General features: G+C 44.7%; 1 protein-coding gene across 4 annotated transcripts in view; it reads right to left on the bottom strand.

The window, feature by feature from the left end:
• Positions 1-23,326, bottom strand: part of Kiaa0319l (KIAA0319 like) — a 94,754-nt gene that overhangs the window by 18,113 nt on the left and 53,315 nt on the right. For all 4 annotated transcript variants that reach the window (XM_029539480.1, XM_021200730.2, XM_029539482.1 and 1 more), the window contains exons 4-10: positions 20,999-21,245; positions 19,046-19,147; positions 13,286-13,383; positions 8,374-8,461; positions 7,028-7,120; positions 4,454-4,586; positions 649-877 (exon numbers count right to left, since the gene is read on the bottom strand). In XM_029539480.1, the coding sequence (XP_029395340.1) occupies positions 649-877; positions 4,454-4,586; positions 7,028-7,120; positions 8,374-8,461; positions 13,286-13,383; positions 19,046-19,147; positions 20,999-21,245 (990 nt within the window). The remainder of the gene's footprint in view (positions 1-648; positions 878-4,453; positions 4,587-7,027; positions 7,121-8,373; positions 8,462-13,285; positions 13,384-19,045; positions 19,148-20,998; positions 21,246-23,326) is intronic.

Below are 23,326 nucleotides of genomic sequence, written 5' to 3'. Positions count from 1 at the left end.
AGGGCTACACAGAGAAACTCTGTCTCGAAAACAAACAAACAAACAAACAAACAAACACCCAGCAAAACCTGGTGGCCTAGGGCTGAGTTCTGCTTGCAGGCATTTTGCTTGGCCTGTAGTGCTGAATGGTTGGAAAATTCCACCCAAAAGTCACGAGACTTCTGTCTGCTCTTAGCAAGACTGTCAACTAACACGAAGACCATCTCCCCACGTGATAGCAGCCAGCAGGACCCAGGAAGCAACAGGTCCCTACTCACCGCAGCCCCCTAGGTTACTCTACTTGTTTAAGTGCCTTATTTCACAGACTTCTGGGGAGGACGTCTTGTAGCTAGATGATCTACTCCAATGAGCATAGGAAGGTTTACCCGCTGGTGGCATCTGTGTAGTGTGACTCTCTGGGTTGGGTCACCCATTAAGAGACAAAATTCTTACCTAGCCTCCTAATACTGAAAGTTCCAGGTAATCTGATAATCAGGGGTCTAAAACTTTCACTAACCAGTAATTTTCTGAATTTGTTTGGGGATTTTAAAAATCTAGATGCACAAGCCTGAATTTGGGAATGGAATGGGGCAGAAATAAACCCTGAGCAGTTGATGGAATCAGAGCCTCCCTGTCCCCTGAGAGAGGAGGTGTGGTGTGCCCTCCTACCTGCATCTCCACCACCTTCCCTTTGCTGCTTGGGCTGAGCGACCACTCGTAGCTGGTGATGCCATGGTCATCAGTGCTCTGGTTTCCAAAGAGGGTGATGGAGTTCTGAGGCAGGGTGATCACTTGGTTGGGGCCTGCATTGGCCACGGGAGGGTAGTCCACAGCTTTGTTCACAGTCAGACTTGCAGTGGTGGAGTTGGTAGCCCCGTCAGAGTCGACAACAGTCAAGCTGTTAGGAGAGAAGAGTTAGCAGGGAGGAGAACTGAACATCAGGACCGGGCACCACCAAGGTGGCAGGAGTTCCCCTTCTACCCATCCTGCTGCAAAAGCAGACTAACATTAGAACTAAAGTTGACTGAGGCTTCCTGTGTACCAGGTGAAGTTCCGGATGCTTTATATCTACCTGAACACCGACAAAAGCTCTGGAAAGTCTAACCTTCATGTTTTCCACACCCATAGGAAGAGATCACAGCTTGATAGCAGTGGCTTTAGGATCTGTCACCAGGCCCTATATGCCAGCAGCAGATTGTGTCTATTCACGTGCTGAGGCATGCTCAAACTTTGTAGAGTATATCATGGATACCAAAGCCCAGAAACCCTGGCTGGCCTCGAACTCACAGAGATCTGTCTGCCTCTGTTTCTGTCTCCGGAGTGCCAGGATTACAGGTATACGCCTTGCCTGGCTCAGAAGCCCGTTCTTAGGGAGGAGTAATCCCTGGCCTCCATTCCTACAGAGCTCACAGACAGCACACCATGCTGCCTGCAGCAGGCTCTCCACCCTTGTTCTGTTTCAGCCATGCTGAAGCACAAAAATGGGTGTGGGCATGCTGGGCCCAGAGCTCTGGGACAGACCACGAAGGTTCACTCCACAAAGGTGGGAGCTTGAGGTGGCAAGGAATGCTCCTACGCAGCATGCCCTCAGTATGTGCAGGGAGAAGCCGGGTTTATTAGAGCAGACTTCCACCCAAACGGTGCCTTCTGGCTGACCAGCCTAAAGCTTCGAGTGCTATCTCAGAATGTGAGCGTAAGGGAGCAGGGAAGTTGGGATCCTTCCATTTTGCTGACAGAAAAGCTCTGAAAAGACATGCAGTTTGTTTAAATCTCACCAGCAGTCTCAGACATAGCCAGACATCTGTGGGGGCTTCCTTCCAATCTTACCTTTGACCTGTGGTCTGTAGGGCATTCTGGGTATTGTAGCCTTTACAAAAAGGCATAGATGCTTGGACTCTTAAAAAAGCTCAAGTATTGGACAAGAGGATCATGGTACTCAGACTCTTTCCCCAGACCCTGACTTCTCACAGGTCTGTGATTGTTGACGCACTACAGACACATGGGCCATTGCTGTTGTTCTGACTATTCTGGGAGGGTCCTTGGCGGGCCCTCAGAGACCTTAGAGAACAGCACTTTGCTGCAAGGCTAGGGCAAATTAATGCCATGCAAAAGCAGGAGTGAGCCGATCAAACAGAATCAAAAGCTCATCCAATCATAGATTTTTTTTTTTTTTTTTTTTTTTTTTTTTTTTAGACAGGGTTTCTCTGTATAGCTCTGGCTATCCTGGAACTCACTTTGTAGACCAGGCTGGCCTCGAACTCAGAAATCCGCCTGCCTCTGCCTCCCGAGTGCCGGGATTAAAGGCGTGCGCCACCACGCCCAGCCCAATCATAGATTTTAAAAAAAAGCATCACTCCCTACCCCCACCTACCCCACACCATAGGTTACCACTGTGGTGAAAGGTTCAGACTGAAGGCAGACCACTGTGTGACCTTGGGCTACTTAACCTTCTGCCAAAATTACCTCATCTATAAAATGAGAATAACCAGAATTCCTGTTTAAAGGATTAAATGAGATAAAAAATATCAGAAAAACATTTTGCACACAGTACATGTTCCAGAAATAGTAGTCATTCCTGTCACCTTTGGGTTGGTTTGTTTGGTTGGTTTGGTTTTTGGGTTTTGCGTTTTATTTTGTTTTTAGCTGGTCTTGCTTTTTAGCTCAGTATGAGGTCCCTGCTTCAGTCTCCCAAGTGCTGTGGTTATAGGTCTGTGCCACTATGTCCATATTTGTCATTATTTTTAAAAAGTATCAACCAGCCCAGGGTAAATTCTATGTTAAGTGGGAAAGTTCTAAGAAACTTAAGGTAAACATCAACTCGAAACTCCCATTTAAGCCAATGAGAGGGCTCCAGGCTGTACTGGAAATCACTGTCCCCTCTTGTACTTTAAGAGCCAGTGAGAATGCCACCAAGAAAGGGCACATGTACAGAAGGGCTGTGCTATGATGTCAACTCCATGGTACCAACAACATCTAGAACTCAGTAACCTTAGATCCATGGAGGACAGGTATCATGTGTCACACTCACACTCATACACACACACACACACACACACACACACACACACTTCAAGTAATATATACTATTCTTTGAATGCCCTTCTTAATCTGTTGGAGAGCCATCTACTTTCTAGACCTCAGTTTCCATGAGGAACTCTGTAAGCTCTCCAGAGGAGAGCATGTCTACCCCTTCCTGTGTATTCAATGTCTCAGCAGCATCTGCCACTGTGGGACTCATGTCTGTGTGTGAGTGTGTGTGTGTGTGTCTGTGTGTGAGTGTGTGTGTGTGTGTGTATGTGAGTGTGTGTGTGTGTGTGTATTAGTGAGTGTGTGTTAGTGTGAGCGCATGTGAGTATGTGTATATAAGTGTGTGTGTAAGAGTGTGTTAGTGTGTGTGTGAGCATGTGTGAGTGTGAGATGTACGTGCATGTGCGTGTGTCCCAGGGTGAAGTGGGAAGATGCATGACTGGAGGATTAGAAATCTTTTGACCTCTACTGTGTGACTCAGAGGTTACTAAATACGAACAACTTTATCTAACCCTATCATCTGCATAAGGTACATGATACTCATTACAAGTATACTGCAACATAAATATGCCAATATAACGAATGCCCTAGAGTAAGCCTAAAGCCTCATTCTTTTTTTAAAAATTTATTTATTATATGTAAGTACACTGTAGCTGTCTTCAGACACCCCAGAAGAGGGCATCAAATCTCATAACAGATGGTTGTGAGCCATCATGTGGTTGCTGGGATTTGAACTCAGGATGTTCGGAAGAGTAGTCAGTGTTCTTAACCACTGAGCTATCTCTCCAGCTCCTAAAGCCTCATTAATAACACACATTCTAAATGTCAATGGTAATTCTTGGAAGGATTTTCTTTGAATCAAAATTTTCAAAAAGTTTCAATAAAGATTCCACAAATCACCTTTAAACTGCTAGCAAAACGTAAATCCTGCCGGGTGTGGGGGCGCACACCTTTAATACCAGCACTTGGGAGGCAGAGGCAGACAGATCTTTAAGTTCAAGGCCAGCCTGAAAGTTTCAGGACAGTCGTGGCTACACAGAGAAACCCTGTCTCGAAAAGCCAAAAAACAAAAGAAAAGAAAGTTGCAGGCATCTTACACGGGGAAAGCATGTCCCTGCGGGGAAAGAACACTTGTGGATGTCGGTGGTGGTGTCAAGAGACAACGGGCCCTTCCCCAGCACACAACTCCTAGGAGATGCTTGGGTCCTCCTGACACGGCTTTTAGAAGGACAATGCAGAGGTTCTGCAGAGATGATGTCCTGAGAAGCATCCCTATTGTGACCACTCACACACTGCCGAATTCTTCACCAACCCCAATGCAAACGGATACTTTCAGTCCAGCTAATGTGAGGCCCCTTTCTCTATATTTTTACCATATTGTGAATACAAATTTTTTATTGCATTTATTGACCCTACAGGGTCAATGTGAAGCCGAATCCTACTTTACCTGAAGGTGTAGTTCCCCGGGACGAGCTTACTTAGTTTTAGTATGGCTGTGTCTTCAGAGATCTTTTCTTCTCTCAGAGGCCCCTTAAGCTCTTCCCAGTGGTATTGGACAATTTTATCGTCATCCGTGCTCTCTGGACCACAAAGAAAATTGGTTATAACACAGAATGCCGGACCTCAGCACTTACCCCGTTTACACAAACCAAGCAACCACTCACTAAGCACCCACTCAGAGAGCTCAAGCTAGAAAAACATAAAGTCAGACTCTCTCTCCAAAGCAGTTTTTCCCTGGGAATACTGGGTCAGTTATGAGTATTCCTATATCATGTACTAAAGACTCTAACTTAGGAAATCTCGAGTTAAAATGATAGTGTATAAAAAAGAAATACTTTTAAATACATAAAAACATACTGAGACCTCACTTAAAAAGAAATGCAAATTAAAATAACTCTTTGAGATACTACTTTTTAACCTAGCGTACTGGTTGAAAAAAGGGTTCAGGCCATCAGGATGGCTCAGCAGACTTGTCACTAATCTGACCACCTGAGTCAATCCCCAGATCCCATGGGGTAGGCAAGAATTGACCACGAGTCACCCTCTGACCTCCAATGCCTGCACCACCCTCCCATGGCATATACAATAAGAAAATGCAATAAAAAATTTGTATTCACAATATGGTAAAAGTATAGAGAAAGGGGCCTCACATTAGCTGGACTGATAACAGTTCATGGCTCTGCGCACAGTACTCTGGTGACAAGTTCTTTGCTCCGCAAGAATCGGCTTACAAGCTTATCTTACAGGTACACTTTCATGTATGTTAACGTCTTATTGACAGGATTATTTGTGCTAGTACTGCTCATCATAAAAAAGAAAGCAATTTAAATGGCTGCCAACAGACACTGCAAACAAGCACGCCATCACCCCATGACATTGCATACTCAGCAGAAGTCATTTTTGAAGAAGGGATAAGCACTTTATGCTCTGATTAGAGAAATATTCCATCCACAGAGATGAGGTCATCATAAATGACGGTGCGTGTGACATGCGGCTGCATGAATAAGCAAAAGACTGCCGAAAAACTTTCAGCAAAGACACAGGCAGAAATACCACTGGCTTTCTGGAGACTGAGAGACACTCCCTTCATAGTGCCTCTTCATAGTATTCAACTTGGACCTACTCCAATCTAAAAAGCAACAAGTATTATTGGAAACTGTCTTAGTCAGGGTTTCTATTCCTGCACAAACATCATGACCAAGAAGCAGATTGGAGAGGAAAGGGTTTATTCAGCTTATGCTTCCATACTGCTGTTCATCACCAAGGAAGTCAGGACTGGAACTCAAGCAGGTCAGGAAGCAGGAGCTGATGCAGAGGCCATGAAGGGATGTTCTTTACTGGCTTGCTTCCCCTGGGTTGCTCAGCCTGCTTTATTATAGAATCCAAGACTACCAGCCCAGAGATGGTCCCACCCACAAGGGACCTCCCCCCTTGATCACTAATTGAGAAAATGCCCCACAGCTGGATCTCATGGAGGCATTTCCTCAACTGAAGCTCCTTTCTCTGTGATAACTCCAGCTGAGTCAAGTTGACACAAAGCTAGCCAGTACAGAAGCCTTCCCCCTTTTCTCTGACACCTGCTTCTTCCTGGTCCCTTCTTCTTAGCAGAAGAGTTGACATAAAACGCTTAACCTTTCGAGTATCCTGGGCCAGGGCAGGGGCTACCACAGCCAAAAACCATGCCAACGCCAAGACAGGCAATGTGGTGGGGACTGAGCAGATCAGAGGGCGGGACGGAACCTACCTGAGCACTTCAGGTTGGGGCTATTTCTTATTCTGTTTCCCAGTGCAGGGGACTAAGCCAGACCTTGTGCGTGCTAGCCAAACACTGCACCACTGAGCCACACCCACAGCTCCAGAAACCTCAGTCCAGGGTCACAATTAATAAAGAGAAGAAGCTGGAGAAACTATGGCCCCAGAGCACATGCTGCTCTTCCAGAGGACCAGAGTTCAATGTCCAGAAGCCATGTCTAGCTGCTCACAACCATCTGTAACTCTGGCTCCATCTAGGGAATGGAATGGCTTTGGGTCCGTGAGGCCCTGTGCACACACACATACACACACACACACACACACACACACACACCATGCATAGTTAAAATAATGAAAATAAATCTTCGATCATTAAAACAAAACCAAAAAGAATATAGTCCCAGATAGGGGACACACTGAGCCTCTTCAAGAGGCTGACAACAGCCTTTGGGCAGTGATGTCTTTGAACATTCCTAGGATGTAGACAAGAATTTGATTTCTACAACCAAGAAAGGAAACATCCAAGCAAATATGAAAACCAGCCACTTTCAACTAAAGTAATTCTAAATGTATGCCCAATCCTGTTTTCTCTGAGTAGAAATGTTACTTCAAACAAGACTTTAACTGTGGCCTGACTGGGACATGTCTAATCAGTTGCTCTGCATGCTGACCTTCGCATAACACAGTTAGAAACACTGATCTAAGTGGATCATGGATGCCGCTAACCCCAGAGCCGGCAGAGACCAATTCCACAGCACTAGATACTCACGGCTGCCATCAATGATAGTAGAAGTGGTTGGCAGCGAAATCTCCTGGAACTGAGGCGACACCACAGCAATGGGAGGCCGGTTCTTACGGGGTTCTTCAAGAAAATGACCCAAAAAGAAATTGGGAGAGAAAATTTTACATTCTAGGAGAGGTAGACTATGTCTGTGTTGATTACAAATTAGTAGTTTCACATAGGGTTTCTCTGTGTAGCCCTGGCTGTCCCAGAACTTGCTCTGTAGACCAGGCTGCCCTGGTAATGTGAGACACCTGGTCAGGCCTGCTCCAAAACTGACTGTTCCCAAGACCATGCTTGCACTGAGCCTGCTAGCTATGTAGTCTGAACTGACCTTCAGCTCACAACTTCCTGCAAGCTGGACTGAAATAAGCGCATCACTCCATGGCCCTGTGCATTTTCCATGCTCACGTGTACCAAGCCAATGCAAAGTTCTGTGGGTACCAATCACTACTTTTGGGTTAGCTCAACTAGAGGTGGACAGGAAATGTGCACTAAAACTTTAGCAAACAAAGTGTCCTTTTGCACAAGCCTGCTAGAGATGCAGTGTCCAAGATGACCGTGTGAGTACCACAAACCCTCTAGTTCACCTGAGTGACCGAGAGATGCAAAGCTACTCGCTTCTTGTTGATACTCGACCAGATGGTCTCCATGCTGAGCCTAAGTACACACGAATACCCTTCATGTTCCTCCTGCCACGCTGAGCGTGGCACAGGCCTCACCCATGCTCTCAGCGCCTCTCCACTGAGCTCCAGGCCTAGCCTGCGGCTCACACATTCAATGCCTGGTGAAGCTTAGTTTAGGTTTGGAGCTCAAGGAATAAAAATCTGTAGTGCCAACACAAGAAGAAGGGGACACTGATCTGTGCCAGGACAGGCAGTCTCCAGCTTCTTTGAAATGTCTGTCCAAGCACAAAGTCCAGTGCCTTTCTGTTGTCCTGTGCTCTGTCAAAAGGCTGGATTCAGGATTACCTTTCCTGTGAGAGAACTGGACCTATTGAAACGAGGAACTCTGACTTCTGGAAGTCACTTAGCCAACCCTCCTGTGTGACTCTCCAGAGTTTCCTTAGGTTTCTTAATTACAACATCATCTCCCAGGCCTGCCCACTTGGAATCTCTGGTAGACAAGTCATTGCTTTGGCCTTAGGGTACAGACCAGTGACTACTGCTCCTGGGCCCAGCACAGTGCACTTTGCTACAATTGCTATGCTGGACTAGGAATTGCCCAGTAAACAGAATACAACACCTCTACCCCACCCCCAAAGAATAGGAATCTAAAAGCCTGAGGTCAAAGCTCTGTGTCAGGAGTCCTGTAGAAGGAGCCGTGGGAGTTACCTGGCTTCACTGTCACATTCACGTAGCCTTCCCCATGGGCATTCTGGCCGTCCACAACCACCTTGAATTCATACAGGCCTGGAGTCAGCTGACAAGAGAAGAGAAAATCCTTTAGATACCAGCCTGGGGCCGGAGCTGTGCTTGGACAGCAGAGGACCTAAGCCTTCCCTGCTGAATCCTGCATTCTTTCCTTGCCCAGTTTTCAAAGTGGAAATAAGTACACTAGCTAAAGGATTAAAGATGGGTTAAATTAATGAGAAACACAGCTCTTTTATGTGATTCTTATTACTGGCTGCATCTAGAACAGAAGGGTTTCAATTTCCCTATACTCCCATTTTCTTCTCAGAGGAACTACTAAAGATCCAACCACTCCACTTCACAGTTATCAAATTTAAAAATCATGTCTTCAAAGAAAAACATCTCATTAAAAATAAAAACATCAAATGGGGGTGCTGGAGAGATGGCTAAGTAGTTAAAAGCACTGACTGTTCTTCTAGAGGACCTGAGTGCAATCCCCAGCAACCACATGGCAGCTCACAACTATCTGTTAACTCTAGTTCCAGGGGATCTAACAACCTTTTCTGGTCTCCTTGGGTACCAGGCATGCAAGTGATACACATACATACACACATACATACATACATACATACACACATTTGCATATACATACATACACATACATACATACATACATACATACATACATACATACATACATACATACAGGCAAATCACCCATATATAGAAAAATAACTTTAACAAGAAAGCCAAAAACAAATAGGCCAGGGGAGTTGGTGCACACTTTTAATCCCAGCACTCAGGAGGCAGAGGCAGGCAGATCTCTCAGTTCACGGATAGCCTGGTCTATAGAGTGAGTCCCAGGACAGCCAGAGCCACACAAAGAAACTCTGTCTCTAAAAACCACCACCACCACCAAAGCCAAAACCAATCAAACAAACAAACTACTAAATCGATTTTTTTGTTTTGTTTTGTTTTGTTTTTCGAGATAGGGTTTCTCTGTGTAGCCCTGGCTGTCCTGGAACTCACTTTGTAGAACAGGCTGGCCTTGAACTCAGAAATCCACCTGCCTCTGCCTCCCAAGTGCTGGGATTAAAGGCGTGCGCCACTATGCCCGGCTTTAAATAGTTCTTAAAATCTGATTTTCCCTTCCAGTTTCTGCTAACTGTAGAAACAATATAGAGAGGGATCGCAGTCATGCCACCACGGTGTCACCATCCCAACAAGCTGGTGTTTAGTGTTGTCTCCTATAACCCTTGGTCACAAACAAAAATTAGTTCCATCCAGATCATCTCTTTTCTTTCTTTCATTCTTCTTCTTCTTGTTGTTTGGTTGGTTGTTTTGCTTTGTCTTTTTGAGACAGGGTTTCTCTATGTAGCCCTGGCTGTTCGAAAACTCAGTATGTAGACCAGGCTGGCCTTAAGCACACAGAGATACCTTTGTCTCTTCCTTCTAAGTGATGGGATTAAAGGCCTGTACCACCACCCCTGGCTTCAGCTCGATTCCTCAGAGCCAGGCATGTACCTGTCACTGTCCCAGCCAAACATCACTGGTATTGGGTCTAGCTAAGAAGTTAAAGTATCATACTTTTAATTGTTCTCTATTCCCTTCACTTAGCATAAGTAATGTTCCTGGGTATGATATAATCTTAACATTCATTCATTTTAATGACTATAGAACAGTACATGAATAAATATATGTATCATAATTCACACAAGCATTCTGCATTGTTAGATACTTGGTTCGTTTCCAAGTTCTTCCTGTTATGATATTAAAATGAACATCGTGAGAGAAAATAAAGATTTTCTTTTTTTCATCTTTTTTGGATGAATACTAATCAGCCCATCTCTGCTCCAAATGCCAAATCCCAGGCTCCCCACTCTGTCTTGCTCCTTCCATGTCCTCTGCCTTCTGGCTTTGAAGCACAACATGCCCCTGATTCCCAACCTGATTCACATGCTCTCCCTGGCAGACCTCAGCTGGACGACAGCTTCAATTTTAGGCAGATACATGAATTTATCTTTTGAACCAGATTCATCTCCTGATCTTTGGTCCTTTCCTCCAGGTGCTGATGGATCAAGTCCACCACATGTACCTCAAAGCTCCGCTCCAAGTGAGTCATCTGTAAACCTCCTTCACACTGCTTCTTCCCCTTGCTTCTCATTTCATCCACCCCAGAAGTCTACTTTTTTTCTAAAGATTTACTTATTGTTATATGTAAGTACACTGTAGCTGTCCTCAAACACAGCAGAAGAGGATGTCAGATCCCACCACGGATGGTTCTGAGCTACCATGTGGCTCTGAACTCAGGACCTTTGGAAGAGCAGTCAGTGCTCTCAACCGCTGAGCCATCTCACCTGGCCCAGAAGTTTTTAGAGCTGTAATTACCCTAGACTTCCCCCTAGCATCTCAGGGCCATCTACTTGCCCTCATCCACACTGCAGTGACCTGGTTCTCCATTCGTTCATCACAGTGGCTATGAAAGAAAGCATGGCCTCAGAGGCAGAAGATTCTAGATACCATCCACCACTTTATGGCTTTGTGAACTCTGGCCAAGCCATTTCCTTTTAAAATATTTTTATTTGTTTATTTGGTTTGTTTTTTAAGATTTATTTTATTTATATGAGTATACTGGAGCTGTCTTCAGACACACGAGAAGAGGGCATCAGATCCTATTACAGATGGTTGTGAGCAACCATGTGGTTGCTGGGAATTGAACTCAGGACCTCTGGAAGAGTAGTCAGTGCTCTTAACCACTGAGCCATCTCTCCAGCCCTTATTTTTCATTTGTAAAACAGAAATTACTACCTATTATTTTGANATTTTATGACAATAAAAAGTAAAGCAATTAGCAACATGTCTGCTACATGGTCCGAACAGAATAGATTGCTTCTTGTTTTAATTTTTTTATTTCAGAGTTTTTACTCAGGATAGTATCATTTCCTACCTAAATTTGCCAATAGATTCTGTGCTCTTTTTCCCACTTTGAGTCTAATCTTCCCCAATCTGTGGAAGGCCATATTTCTTAACTGAAAATCTGAACATGCCTCTCACAGGTTCTCTGCGCTATAGGAAGACTCAGTGATAAAGCCAATGAGATGGCCAGCAGGTCATTACTTACTGCTGTACCTGACAGCCATACACACAATATAAAAACTAATGAAGAGATTCAAAGGCACTCAAAGCTCTGCCACCAGGATCTGCTTCTCTTTGCATGCTGGACCATGTTCCTCCACAGGCTCTGCCTCAGAGATCCCTGGCCCTGCTTCTTTTTCTAGAGTATTCTCCTTTTACCCAGGAAGTAGCTCCTGCCATGGCTCCTGTCATAAGTTACCTCTAAGAGACACGTGGTAACCGCAGGCCTTCAGGTGCCCCATCACTGACCACGAACCCTCTGCTGCAATTAACCGCTTCTTGGGTCACCTAAACTCTACTGTTCTTTGTGGGGCAATGGGCTATGCACAGACAGGCTGGTCCCCAGTCCAGTTGAGGTTGTGAACCCCAGTAGGACCCGGTGGTGATAATTTTCACCTACACGGGATGGAAGGTTTTCCCTCATGTCTCCTGGACCCCTGGCTCCTATCAAAGTTATGGCCCCCACAGTCCCCCACAGGAGAGGCTGGTGGCTAGCAGCCAGGTACACAATGTCCCAAGCTTCTGACCTTCAGGCTAGACTCCTCCCAGTTACCTAGCAACAACAAGATAACAAGCTCACTAAAAGAGGGGCTGCTTGGCCCCACCTCACTCTCTCCCTCTTGCTGCTCTCTCTCTTACTCTCTAAGCTTTTACCTCTCTCTCTTTAAGCTTTCTTACTCTCTAGCATTTCTTCTCTCTCTCTCTCTCTCTCTCTCTCTCTCTCTCTCTTTCTCTCTCCTTTCCCCCCTTCTCTCCTCTTGGCCATGGCCGGCTTCTCTCTCTTTCTACCTTTTCTCTTTCCCTCTGCCTTTCTACAATAAAGCTCTAAAACCATAGACTGTCTCTGTTCGTCAAGGCCCGCACTAAGGACTCTTGCCTGGGTGGGAACCTCTCTCCCTCTGCCCTCTGCCCTCTTCCCGTATCACTGGGGCTCCTATTCTGTTCTCAGCTCCTCTGCTGTATCCAGTGTGGGATGCCAGAGACTGAGAACCTGGTACTGGGGGCTGCCCCTTGTCCACCCCCATTCGTGTGGGGCCAGTGGCTTCACACAGCCAGATGCTCACCCGGGGCCATGTAGAAAGCATCCGGCAGTCCTCCCGAGTCTGCCTGCCCAGAGCACAGGAACTCTGACTGGACGAGGGCTCTCTCCCTCCCCCCTCCTCCCTTACACTCACAGCCCCACAGTTCTTCACTATTAAGATTGTGACTTTGGCCAGATATGGTGGCACACATCTTTAGTCCCAGCCCTCCAGAGGCAGAGGCAGGGGGTTCTCTGAGTTCGAGACCAGCCTGGTCGATATAGAGAGAGACTATGATAATTCACTGGGTAATCTTGACTGGCTGCTACATCAAGCAATGACCTGCTTCTAGATGCAGGAAGTGCTGGGCCAAAGGACTCCGACACTTAATGCTCATAACTACTCTGAATTCCCAAGGGACTAACTATACCAGCAGATAAAGTCGTGTGGACACAAATAACCTCGCTCATCTTTGGAACTCTGAAGTGCGTGTGCCACCTCACAGAGTTGTTGAGTGTATATTTTCAGCCATCACTACCATGGTACAGTCTTCTCACCAGCAATGAAAATTTGAGAATTATATGCTAAACAAACACTGGCTGTCCGCCATGGTGACTTTCTGAAGGCTTCACAACTGAAATACTGTTCCCAACTTCAGTGTGAACAGGAACTCGGTTGTCTCTGTTTCAGAAAATCACCTCCTCTCCCCTTGTCCCACAAGTGACAGGAGACAGATTCACCTTGGACAGTTGGAGGCTCTGGGAATGTTTCCTCTCCACCTCTCCACTGTAGTCTGTAGGATGAGTGATCAGCTGCCAGTCGTAGGTGTAGGTTTCTCCTATAGAAGGGCAGTGAGAAAAACCATGCAAACATGCACCTACACACAAAAGGCTGCCAATAACAAATCGCTCCCACAGCCTGCCAATAACAAACCTCCTCTAAACCCTGACAAAGCCTTAGTTTTAAGAGTCTACCCCAAAGCCTGGAGGGAAGCCAAGCCCTTCTCCTGAGAAGGTTCTTTTGACTCTGCCAGGGTTTCTTGACAGTGCTCTTTCTGTCCCATACCCACCCCTAAGCCATCTTCAAAAAAAAAAAAAAAAATCAGGTTGTTCATGGTGTCTCTCACTGAAAATACCTACCCTATCAAGCACTACAGATGAACTCATTGGGAACAAAGGTCATTTTCTCACAAAACTTCTTTTGCAACAAAGAACAGCAATGACTTCTAAATAACATGGTTCAAAAATAGCTTTTTACCGAGTGCTAACAATGCTGGCCCAGCTGAGGTCATCACACCCTGTGAGTTAAAAGAGCTACTTCATTCCTGCTGAGCTAAATAACATGCTGCAGAAGACGGAAGGGCATGGCCCATTTAAAACAGGCCCCACTGAAATTAATTAAGTTCAAATGAAGCATTAAATGGCCCTCATTTGCAGCTCAGACTATCACTACATAGCCCCGAGGAAGATCCTGGTATCCATGTGGAATCCCCCAGTAAAAGGACTGAAACTGGAGACAACTGCATTTCTAGCAGGGAAAAGGTAGGATGAGGTAGAAGGTTAGTTCTCACAAATGCTTAGCAGAGCTCAGCCACACTTTCACTTACTGAACTCTAGTAGTGAACTCAGCGCCCAAAGCCAATCATCCAAAACTTGAGAAGCAATCTGTATTTTATAAGCCTTCCTCCACAATACCAGTATGATTTTGGCCTGTTGTTATTCCTAGCTATTCTCAAATATGCATGCACAAAAGGCAAGTATGAAGGCAGAGAAGCAATAGCCAGGACTCGTGCTAAGAGATAATTCTTCAAACTGTAATTTAAAAAGAAAATCTCCACATAGCAAACACATTCACTATGGTTTGGGAACTGATAATTTTATATATCAAAAGCTAAAAACAGTCTTCCAAAAGGGATGATATCCCTACTCAGAAACCCTCAAGAATGACGTATGCATCATAGGCAGAAATCCAGCCCTGGGTATGGGTGGGCATGCTTATGGGGCAGGTGGGTAGACAGATGTTGACTGTCAATCTGGGCAGGGGTTGGAAACCAGACCTTCCAACCTTACAGAGACCCTAGTGGGCCACCACAGGGAAGAAGAGGATGAAGAAGAATATGAAGAACAGGGTTCTGCCTCAGTGGCCCCAACTTTAAAGTATAACCAGCCACTTCAGAGAACTAAAGAACCTGTTCATGGATTTGAAAGAAACGTGTGTTTTGGAATGCTGATCTGCAGCATGACAATAACTCAGAAATATGTGCACAAATACAAGTTAGGGGAAAATCCTGCAGAGCAGGGCCTGACTTCCACAGCAGAGCAGAGGCGGGAGCAAGCACTACTTAAGGGAATGCTTTCCCCACCTCCATCTTCAGGGGAGACCGAACTCATCCACCTTGAACTAAACACTCAAGCAAAGAGACAGTGGGTTGAGATTTTCATTCCTTCATACCTTCCTTTAATCCCAGCATGGAGGAAGCAGAACCAGGTGGGTCTCTAGGAGTTTAAGGCTAACCTAGTCTACAGAGTGAGTTTCAGGACAATCAAGGTACACAGAGAAATCTTTTTTCAACAACAACAACAACCAACCAACCAAACAAACAAATGACAAGGCAGGAGAGGTGGATAGCTCATTTTTAAAAAATTAAATCTAGGTTTGGAGAGATGGCTCAGTGGTTAAGAACACTGACTGCTCTTCCAGAGGTCCTGAGTTCAATTCCCAGGAACCACATGGTGGCTCACAACCATTTGTAATGGGATCTGATGCCCTTTTCTGGTGTGTTTGAAGATAGCTACAGTATACTCATATACATAAAATAAATGAGTAAATCTTAAAAAAAAAATTTAGTCTAAAAAAAAAAGCCAACCCAGGTATACAACATCCAGAAAATATGGGACACTATGAAAAGATCAAATCTATGAATGACAGACATAGAGGAAGGAGAAGAAACCCAGGTCAAATGCACAGGAAATATTTTAACAAAATCGTAGAAAATTTCTGGAACATATCAAGGTATAAGAAGCATATAAGCACAAATGGACTGGATCAGAAAAGACATTCCCTACAACACACAATAACAAAAACAGTAAATGCACTCAACAAACAAAGAAAATTAAAATATACACAGAAAAAAGAAATATACAAGTCGTGTATAAATGTACACCTATCAGAATAATACCTGACTTCTCAATGGAGACTCTGGAAGCCGAAATGTCCTTGACAGATGTTCTACTAACTCTGAGACACCACAGATGCCAACAAAACCACTGATCACAATCAACGAAGAAAAACAAATTCCACAATAAACCCAAAGAAGCAATTTCTATCTACCAATCCAGTTCTACAAGGGCAAAACTTCAGTATGCAGACATTAACCACACCCAAGAAGACACAAGGAATAAAAACTCACAGAACAGTAAATGAAATCATGGGGGGGGGACTCTAACTACAAAATAGCAAGAATCAATTAACACTGAGAGATTCCCCAATAATAAAGACAGGATATAATAATGAAAACAGGATCCAACTTTCTGCTAAATCCAAGAAACATATCTCACTATCAAGGATTGTTATCATGGCAGGGTAAAAGGATAAAACACACACACACAGAGAGAGAGAGAGAGAGAGAGAGAGAGAGAGAGAGAGAGAGAGAGAGAGAGAGAGAGAGAGCAGAAGAGAGATAGGGAAGGATGCTACATATCGCTAAAGGAAAAGCCCCAAGAGGGTATTTGAATCCTAAACATTTACACACAAACATAAGGTCACTCAAGTTCATGAGAGAAGCATCAGTACAGCTACAACAGGACCGGTGCACACCCACGCTCACAGACACTGTGGCACTGTGTATGAGAGCTGCACAGGTTCAAGCCAGACGGGTCCCGGCACTGAGAGGGGAGGACACATCTCTTCCCTAATCAACAAACCAACTTGGCAAAGAGAGAAAATCAATTTTCACCAGTGGAGTCTCCCTGGTATATCACACTAAGGGGAAGTCCCAGGCCCAGGAATAGTTGGCAAACACAAAACAAACTCAGTGGTATTTTTATGGGCTTTTTGTTTCATTTTGCTTGTTTTGCTTGTTTATTTTATTTTTGTTTCTGTGGGGCTTTTTGTTGTTCCTTGTTTGGGGTTGGGTTTGTTTGTTTTTTATCTGCTTTTGCTTTTGAAAGAGAGAGGGGAAAACAAGAACATAAAATTGGGTGGGTAGGTGAGGGAGATCAAGAGGAACTGGAAGAGGAACTGCATGAAATATTCTTTTCAATTGAAAAAAGAAATTGGAATGAATTGATTGGGAAATGCCATTTCTTTTTTTTTTTTTAAGATTTATTTATTTATTATATGTGAGTACACTGTAGCTGTCTTCAGACACTCCAGAAGATGGTGTGAGCCACCATGTGGTTGCTGGGATTTGAACTCTGCACCTTTGGAAGAGCAGTTGGGTGCTCTTACCCGCTGAGCCATCTCACCAACCCCTGGGAAATGCCATTTCAAGAGCAATAGTACATAAGGGAAAGGGATCCAGCTCTGGGCAAGCACACTCTGGGCAGATGCACTGCTTAGTATCAGACTCCTACATTAAGAATGCTGAGGTCCACCAGGTACACACCTTTGATCCCAGAGCTCTGGAAGCAGAGACAGGTGGATCTCACTGAGTTCAAGGTCAGCCAGGCCTACACAGTGAGGCTCTGTCTCAAAAATATCAAAGATTACATTTTAAAAAAGATGTATTCTCATTATTTTTAAATTATATGTAATGCGTGTCTGTGTAGGGGTATGTGCAACAGAGTGTAGGTGCTCTATGGGGCCAAGATCCAATTGAGCTGGAGTTACAAGTGGTTATAACCTACCAGTGTGGGTACTGGGAATTGAACTCAGGTCCCCTGGATAAGCAGAACATGTTCTTAAACACTGAGCAGTGTCTCCAGACAAACAGCCAAGAATAGTGAATTAGAAACACCCAAATATAAAACAGAAGGGCTCGCCTGAAAGAGGAAGCCCACTTTACTTGGTCAGCCATTAACATAAGTAACACAAATCAACAACTTTCAATACTCCGCTCCTGTCTCAGGAGAGATGGCTCAGAGGTTAGGAGCACTGACTGCTCTTCCAGAGGTTCTGAGTTCAATTCCCAGCAACCACATGGTAGCTCACAACCATCTGTAATGGGATCTGATGCCCTCTTCTGGTGTGTCTGAAGACAGCTATAGTGTACTCACATAAAATACATAATTGCTTAAAAAAAAAAAAAGGGAGGTCTGAAGAGATTATGCTTGTTTTATGAATCAAATGTGGTATATTAACATACATTTAAAAGATGAAATGGGAGCTGGTGAGATGGCTCTGAGGTTAAGAGCACTGGCTGCTCTTCCAAAGGTCCTGAGTTCAATTCCCAGCAACCACCTGGTAGCTCACAAGCATCTGTATTAGAATCTGATGCCCATTTCTGGTGTGTCTGAAAACGGTAACATTGTACTTACAAATAAATAAATCCTAAAAAAAAAAAAAAAGAAAGAAAGAAAGTGGGGATGGCAAGATGGCTTGGTGGGTAAGAGCACTGACTGCTCTTCCAACGGTCCTGAGTTCAAATTCCAGCAACCACATGGTGGCTCACAACCACCCGTAATGAAATCTGACACCCTCTTCTGCTGAGTCTGAAGTCAGCTACAGTATACTTATATATAATAATGAATAAATCTTTGGGCCGGAGCAAGCAAGGACTGAACGAGCAGAGGTCCTAAATATTCAATTCCCAACAACCACATGAAGGCTCACAACCATCCTTACAGCTACAGTGTACTCACATATATAAAGCAAATAAATAAATCTTAAAAAAATATTAAGGCCCACCTGGGCTCTCTCTCTCTCTCTCTCTCTCTCTCCTGACTGGTTTTGTGGGTATACTGTGGGACACACTGACACACTACAGCTTCCACAATGAGATATTTTTTCTCTGTTGGGCAGGGGGAGGTTGCAAGGATGGAGGGTAAGTACAAGGGGAGGGGGACATGAGTGGGTTTGGGGTACACGATGTGAAGTTCAGAAAGAACTAATCAACAGTTTTTTAAAAAGAAAAAAAAAAAGTAAAAAAAAGATGCTTACTAAATGTTACCATTTAAGGTAACATTGTAAAATAAAGATTATGGTCCAATCTTTATGGAGAAATAAAAACACAGGAGTAACTTGCTTAAATAATTAAGCTAATAATTGAGTGAATTAGGATTTGACACAGGCTTGACATCAAAGCCTGTAGGACCAGGCTGGAGGGGTAGCTCTGGCAAAGCACTTATCTAGCTTATGTGGAACCCAGAAGCGCTAATGACACAGAACCTTTGATCTGCAGCTGGGCAGAACATTGCCTCCTGTGCCCATGCAGATGTGTGTCCATGCAGATGTGTGCCCACATACACATCCCAACCTCAAAGGGCTGTTGCAAAAACAAATGAACTGAGGCTTGTAGATACCAATGCTAACTGAAATGCTTCCCGGAAAGGATATCTTACCTGGCTCTGCTTCTGGAAGAACAAAGGCGTTTAACTGAACTTCATTCTTAGGCAGGGTGATCTGGACGCTCTTCCCAGCAGACACCACCAGTTCCTTTACAACTGGAACAAAGTGGCAGCAGCGGGCTCAGCAGCACATCCAGACGGCATGTCTCCCCTTCCTAAGTCACCCTCAGCCATCGTCTTCATCTGCTACTTGTCTAGTCTCTAATCCCCTCGAGTCTGATTCTGTACCCACTTTCCCATTGGAAAGGTCTCTCAAGGTCATCCGTGAGCGCTGCTTAGCAAATCTAAAGGAGTGTAAATCCCGCCTGTCAGGCCCATGGCCCTCACTCCTGCTCACCGCCCCCACCTTGAAGCACTTCGTGGCAACACCAGATTCAGTGCTCCGATTTCTTCTCCACTGGGCTTCACCTAATGTTGGTCTCCAGGTGTGCCAAAGAGTTCAAATTCTGTTTCAATGACACTTTTATTGGGTGAATGCTTTTAAAGTAAGATATAAAATAACAAAGGCAGAGGGCCGTCAGAAAGAAGGCTTGCCTTTCTTTTGCAGTTGCTACAACTACTGACTCATTGTTCACAGATTCTGAATCCCTCTCCCACTTGTGCTCCATTCACTCCAGTCCATTGGTCTTGCTATGACAGGTATGTCAATCTTTCTAAAGCACCCACAGTGCTACTTTCCTACTTGAGACATGGCTCTGACACTACTTGCCGCCTATCTCCTATGTGTTTGAATTTCTCGACATTGGCATTATTGATATTTTGTACCCAATAATTGTTGAGGACTGGGGAGAGCAGACAGTTCAGACCACAGAAAACTACTGATTCAGTCTTATTCCTCTGGCAGTAATTGTTTACTTGACATGAGGCCAATTCTTGAAGACCTTACAGCAAACAACAGGCTAGTCAACTCATGTTCCAAGGCTGGGGTGGAAAGGGCTTCCTGGACAAATGGGAAGCCTGAGACTTCTCTTGTCTCTTCTAGGGAACATTGCACTTAGAGAAAAATGAAACCATCCTTTATGAAAGCCGCAGCTTGCAGCTGTCCCAGGAGAGAGAATAAAAGCTTTCTGGTATAACTCTAAGCGGGGAAGGGGAGAAAAGAAAAAAGGAAGCCATTATACTCAGAGAAAGTATAAATGACCAAAACTAGCTAGTCAATACAGCACGAGCCAAATCCTTCAGTTACACAGACAACCTGCAGGCATTTGCCTGGACACAGAAATCACATGCTGCTGTGGAACTGGACTATCTCAACACCATGTTCTATTACCAACAAAGGAAACCCTGGGAAACAGAATGGCAAAAACTGTGATTACTGGTTTTGCTTTGCCTCTGACGTTTTGAGGGTCACCCACTAGCCACTGATGAACTCTCTCCACCTACTAACTCAGCTCTGCCCCATAAGCCGGCTTGTTAAGGAAGCTCTAGGTCTAAGGTCCTTCCTGTGGTTGCTTTGGAAATAAAGATGTTCTGAGAATCAGGCCGGCAATGCTTGATCCACAGCCTGACGGGTGCACCAGCATGATTGCCCTGCCCGCTAATTCTGCATTTGTTAAGCCCTGCTCATCAAATCCTCCCTCACTATGGTTTTGCTTGCTTGCTTGTTTTAGATGGTCTCAGGTAGCTCAGGCTTATTCCAAGCTGACAGACAAGGGTGACTTGAATCCATGCTTCTCCTGCCTCCACTGCCAAGATAACAAGTATGCACCACCACACCCAGCAAATCTGTGCCTTTAGGTCCCAGCAGAATCTGCCTCTAAGAAAATGAGCCCCAATGAGTCCCCCAGGTTGGGCAGCTGCTGACTTAGGGATCTGGGCTCCAAAGCACACATTTTCAGAGGCACAGACGGGGCTATTTTGTTTCTAAAGTACAGCAGGCAGGCATACCTCCTCTGTTCTTAATTCTCCACGTCCTCTCATCTCTGAGGATAGGAGCTGAGGACTTACCTGGGTGTGGAGCTGAGGTGCTCTGGGAAGAGGCCTGGGGCGTGGGGGTGGCATAGCTGTAGGAGGGAGCCACTGGAAGAGGGGCATCAGTTGGACTGTGTTCAGTGCTTTTTACTTGCAGAGTACCAGATACAGGACTGGAGTGCTCGGATGGTTCAGGATGGATGGACACATTCTTGGGCCAATCAGGAGTCTGTGTAGTATGGTTACTGGTGAAAGAACCGGCAACTGTAATGATTTTGCGGACCTGAAAAAAGTATGAAAGATTAAGTGCAACAGGCAAGAACCACAGATTCAATGGGGCCAGCTGGGCTCGGGAAATGATATCAAACATTGAAGAAATTAATCTTACCACTGAAATTTAGAGTGTTCAAGTTTGCAGATAAAGACTCATTGGCAGCCAGGCGTAGTGGCGCACACCTTTAATCCCAGCACTTGGGAGGCAGAGGCAGGNGGATTTCTGAGTTCAAGGCCAGCCTGGTCTACAAAGTGAGTTCCAGGACAGTCAGGGCTACACGGAGAAACCCTGTCTCAAAAAACCAAAAAACCAAAAAACAAACAAACAAAAAAACCTCATTGGCAGAATATCTGCCAGACATGCCCTTTATCTCCCAGACATTCCCCAGAACCACAAATTAAAGACAAAAAGTAATAGAATCTTTTTTCCGTACAAAAAAAGTTTCTTCAGCTGGGCATGGTGACTCTCACCTATAATTCTAGCACTCAGAAAGCTGAGGCAAGAGATTGATTGCCAAGAATTTGAGGCTAGCTTGGGTTATGGAGTTAGAGCCTGTCTCAAAACAAACAAACAAACATAGTTTTCTTTAAAATAAAATAATCTGGGAGCCGAAGCAACAGCTCAGCAGTTAAGAGCACTGGCTGCTCTCCCAGAGGACCTGGGTTCAATTCCCAGTACCTACATGGCAGCTCAAAAACACATGTGATTCCAGTTCTAGAGGATCCAACAACCCTCTTCTGGCCTCCGTGGGGACCAGGCACACATACAGTATACAGATGAGCAGGAAGACAGGGGAGGGACAGACAGAAAGCACTACTGGCCACTTTAAGGATCCACACTGGCGAGCAGGCAAAGGATCATATGCAGAGAATGGCAGGATCAGGTGTCTGTCTATAGGTCACGTTGCACTGCTGGGGTTTGAAGAAGTACAGGGACAACAAGAACACCACCACATTCAGCCAAGGAAGAATGCAGAGTAGCTAAACCAGGGTGGGGGTAAGGACTCTTATGAATCAACTTACCGGAAATATAATTCACATAACATAAACTCACACATCAGAAGAACACAGGGTCAATTTTTGGCAAATGTCCACACCCACATGACAACAACCTAGAGACAGAATGTTGCTATCAGCCCCAAGATTCGATGCTGTCCTCACTAGCTTCCTGCCTCCTCCAACTCAGGCAGCCGGTGACTTGTTTTCTGTCACAGGAAGGACTCATCTGGGTTTCCTTATACTTTTAATAAAAGAAGCCGCATCTTCTATTTTTATCTCTAGCTGTGTTCCCTGACATGGTTTTGAGGTTCGTCCATGGCACTGAATGTATTGGTAGTCCATTGGGTTTTGTTTTTTTTTTTATTTATTATTATTACTAAGTAGTATTCCATTTCAGAGATGCTTCAACATTTATTCCCATTCATTTACTGAGAGAGATTTAAGATGTTTTCAACCCCCAGGTGTTACAAATAAAGTTGCTATGAATGTTTAGATACATATATTTGGACACAAGTTTTTATTTATTTGTTTATTTTGAGACAGGATTTCATTATGTAGCCTTGGATGTCCTAGAACTCTAGATACATAGACAAGGTTGGCTTTGAACTCACAGAGATCTGCCTACCTCTGCCTTTGCCTCCAGAGTGCTGAGATTATGTGTGCCACCATGTTGGCCCTATTTTCATAGACTAATATTTAGGGGTAGAACTGCTGACTGTGCTTTTAGACAATGAATTACTGGGTGGGTGACTGTGCCAGCTGACATTCCCATGGCAGAGAGCATCGGTGCCAGGCCCAGCTTCACCAGGGCTTGGTGCTCCTGCACTTTTACCCTGCCGTCCCAGTGGCTGTGACTGGGACTCTCTGAGCATCTCTCTAATGATATAGGACATCCTGTGCTGCTGACCAGTCACTTCCCTTTGCTAAGGTCTACTCAAATCCTTGCCCATTTAAGGCTTTATTTGGGTACAATTGACACATATACACAAAAGATATTTAATGTTTCTACTTGGTCAGATTTAAACAGATATGAGCACCTATGAAATCATCTATTCAAATGAGCATACCTTTCACTTCCAAAGACCCCTCATG

Source organism: Mus pahari, chromosome 6 (assembly GCF_900095145.1).
Source record: "Mus pahari chromosome 6, PAHARI_EIJ_v1.1, whole genome shotgun sequence".
NCBI lineage: Eukaryota > Metazoa > Chordata > Mammalia > Rodentia > Muridae > Mus > Mus pahari.
Note: the sequence above shows the minus strand (reverse complement) of the source record. Positions and strands in the feature narration are given on the sequence as shown.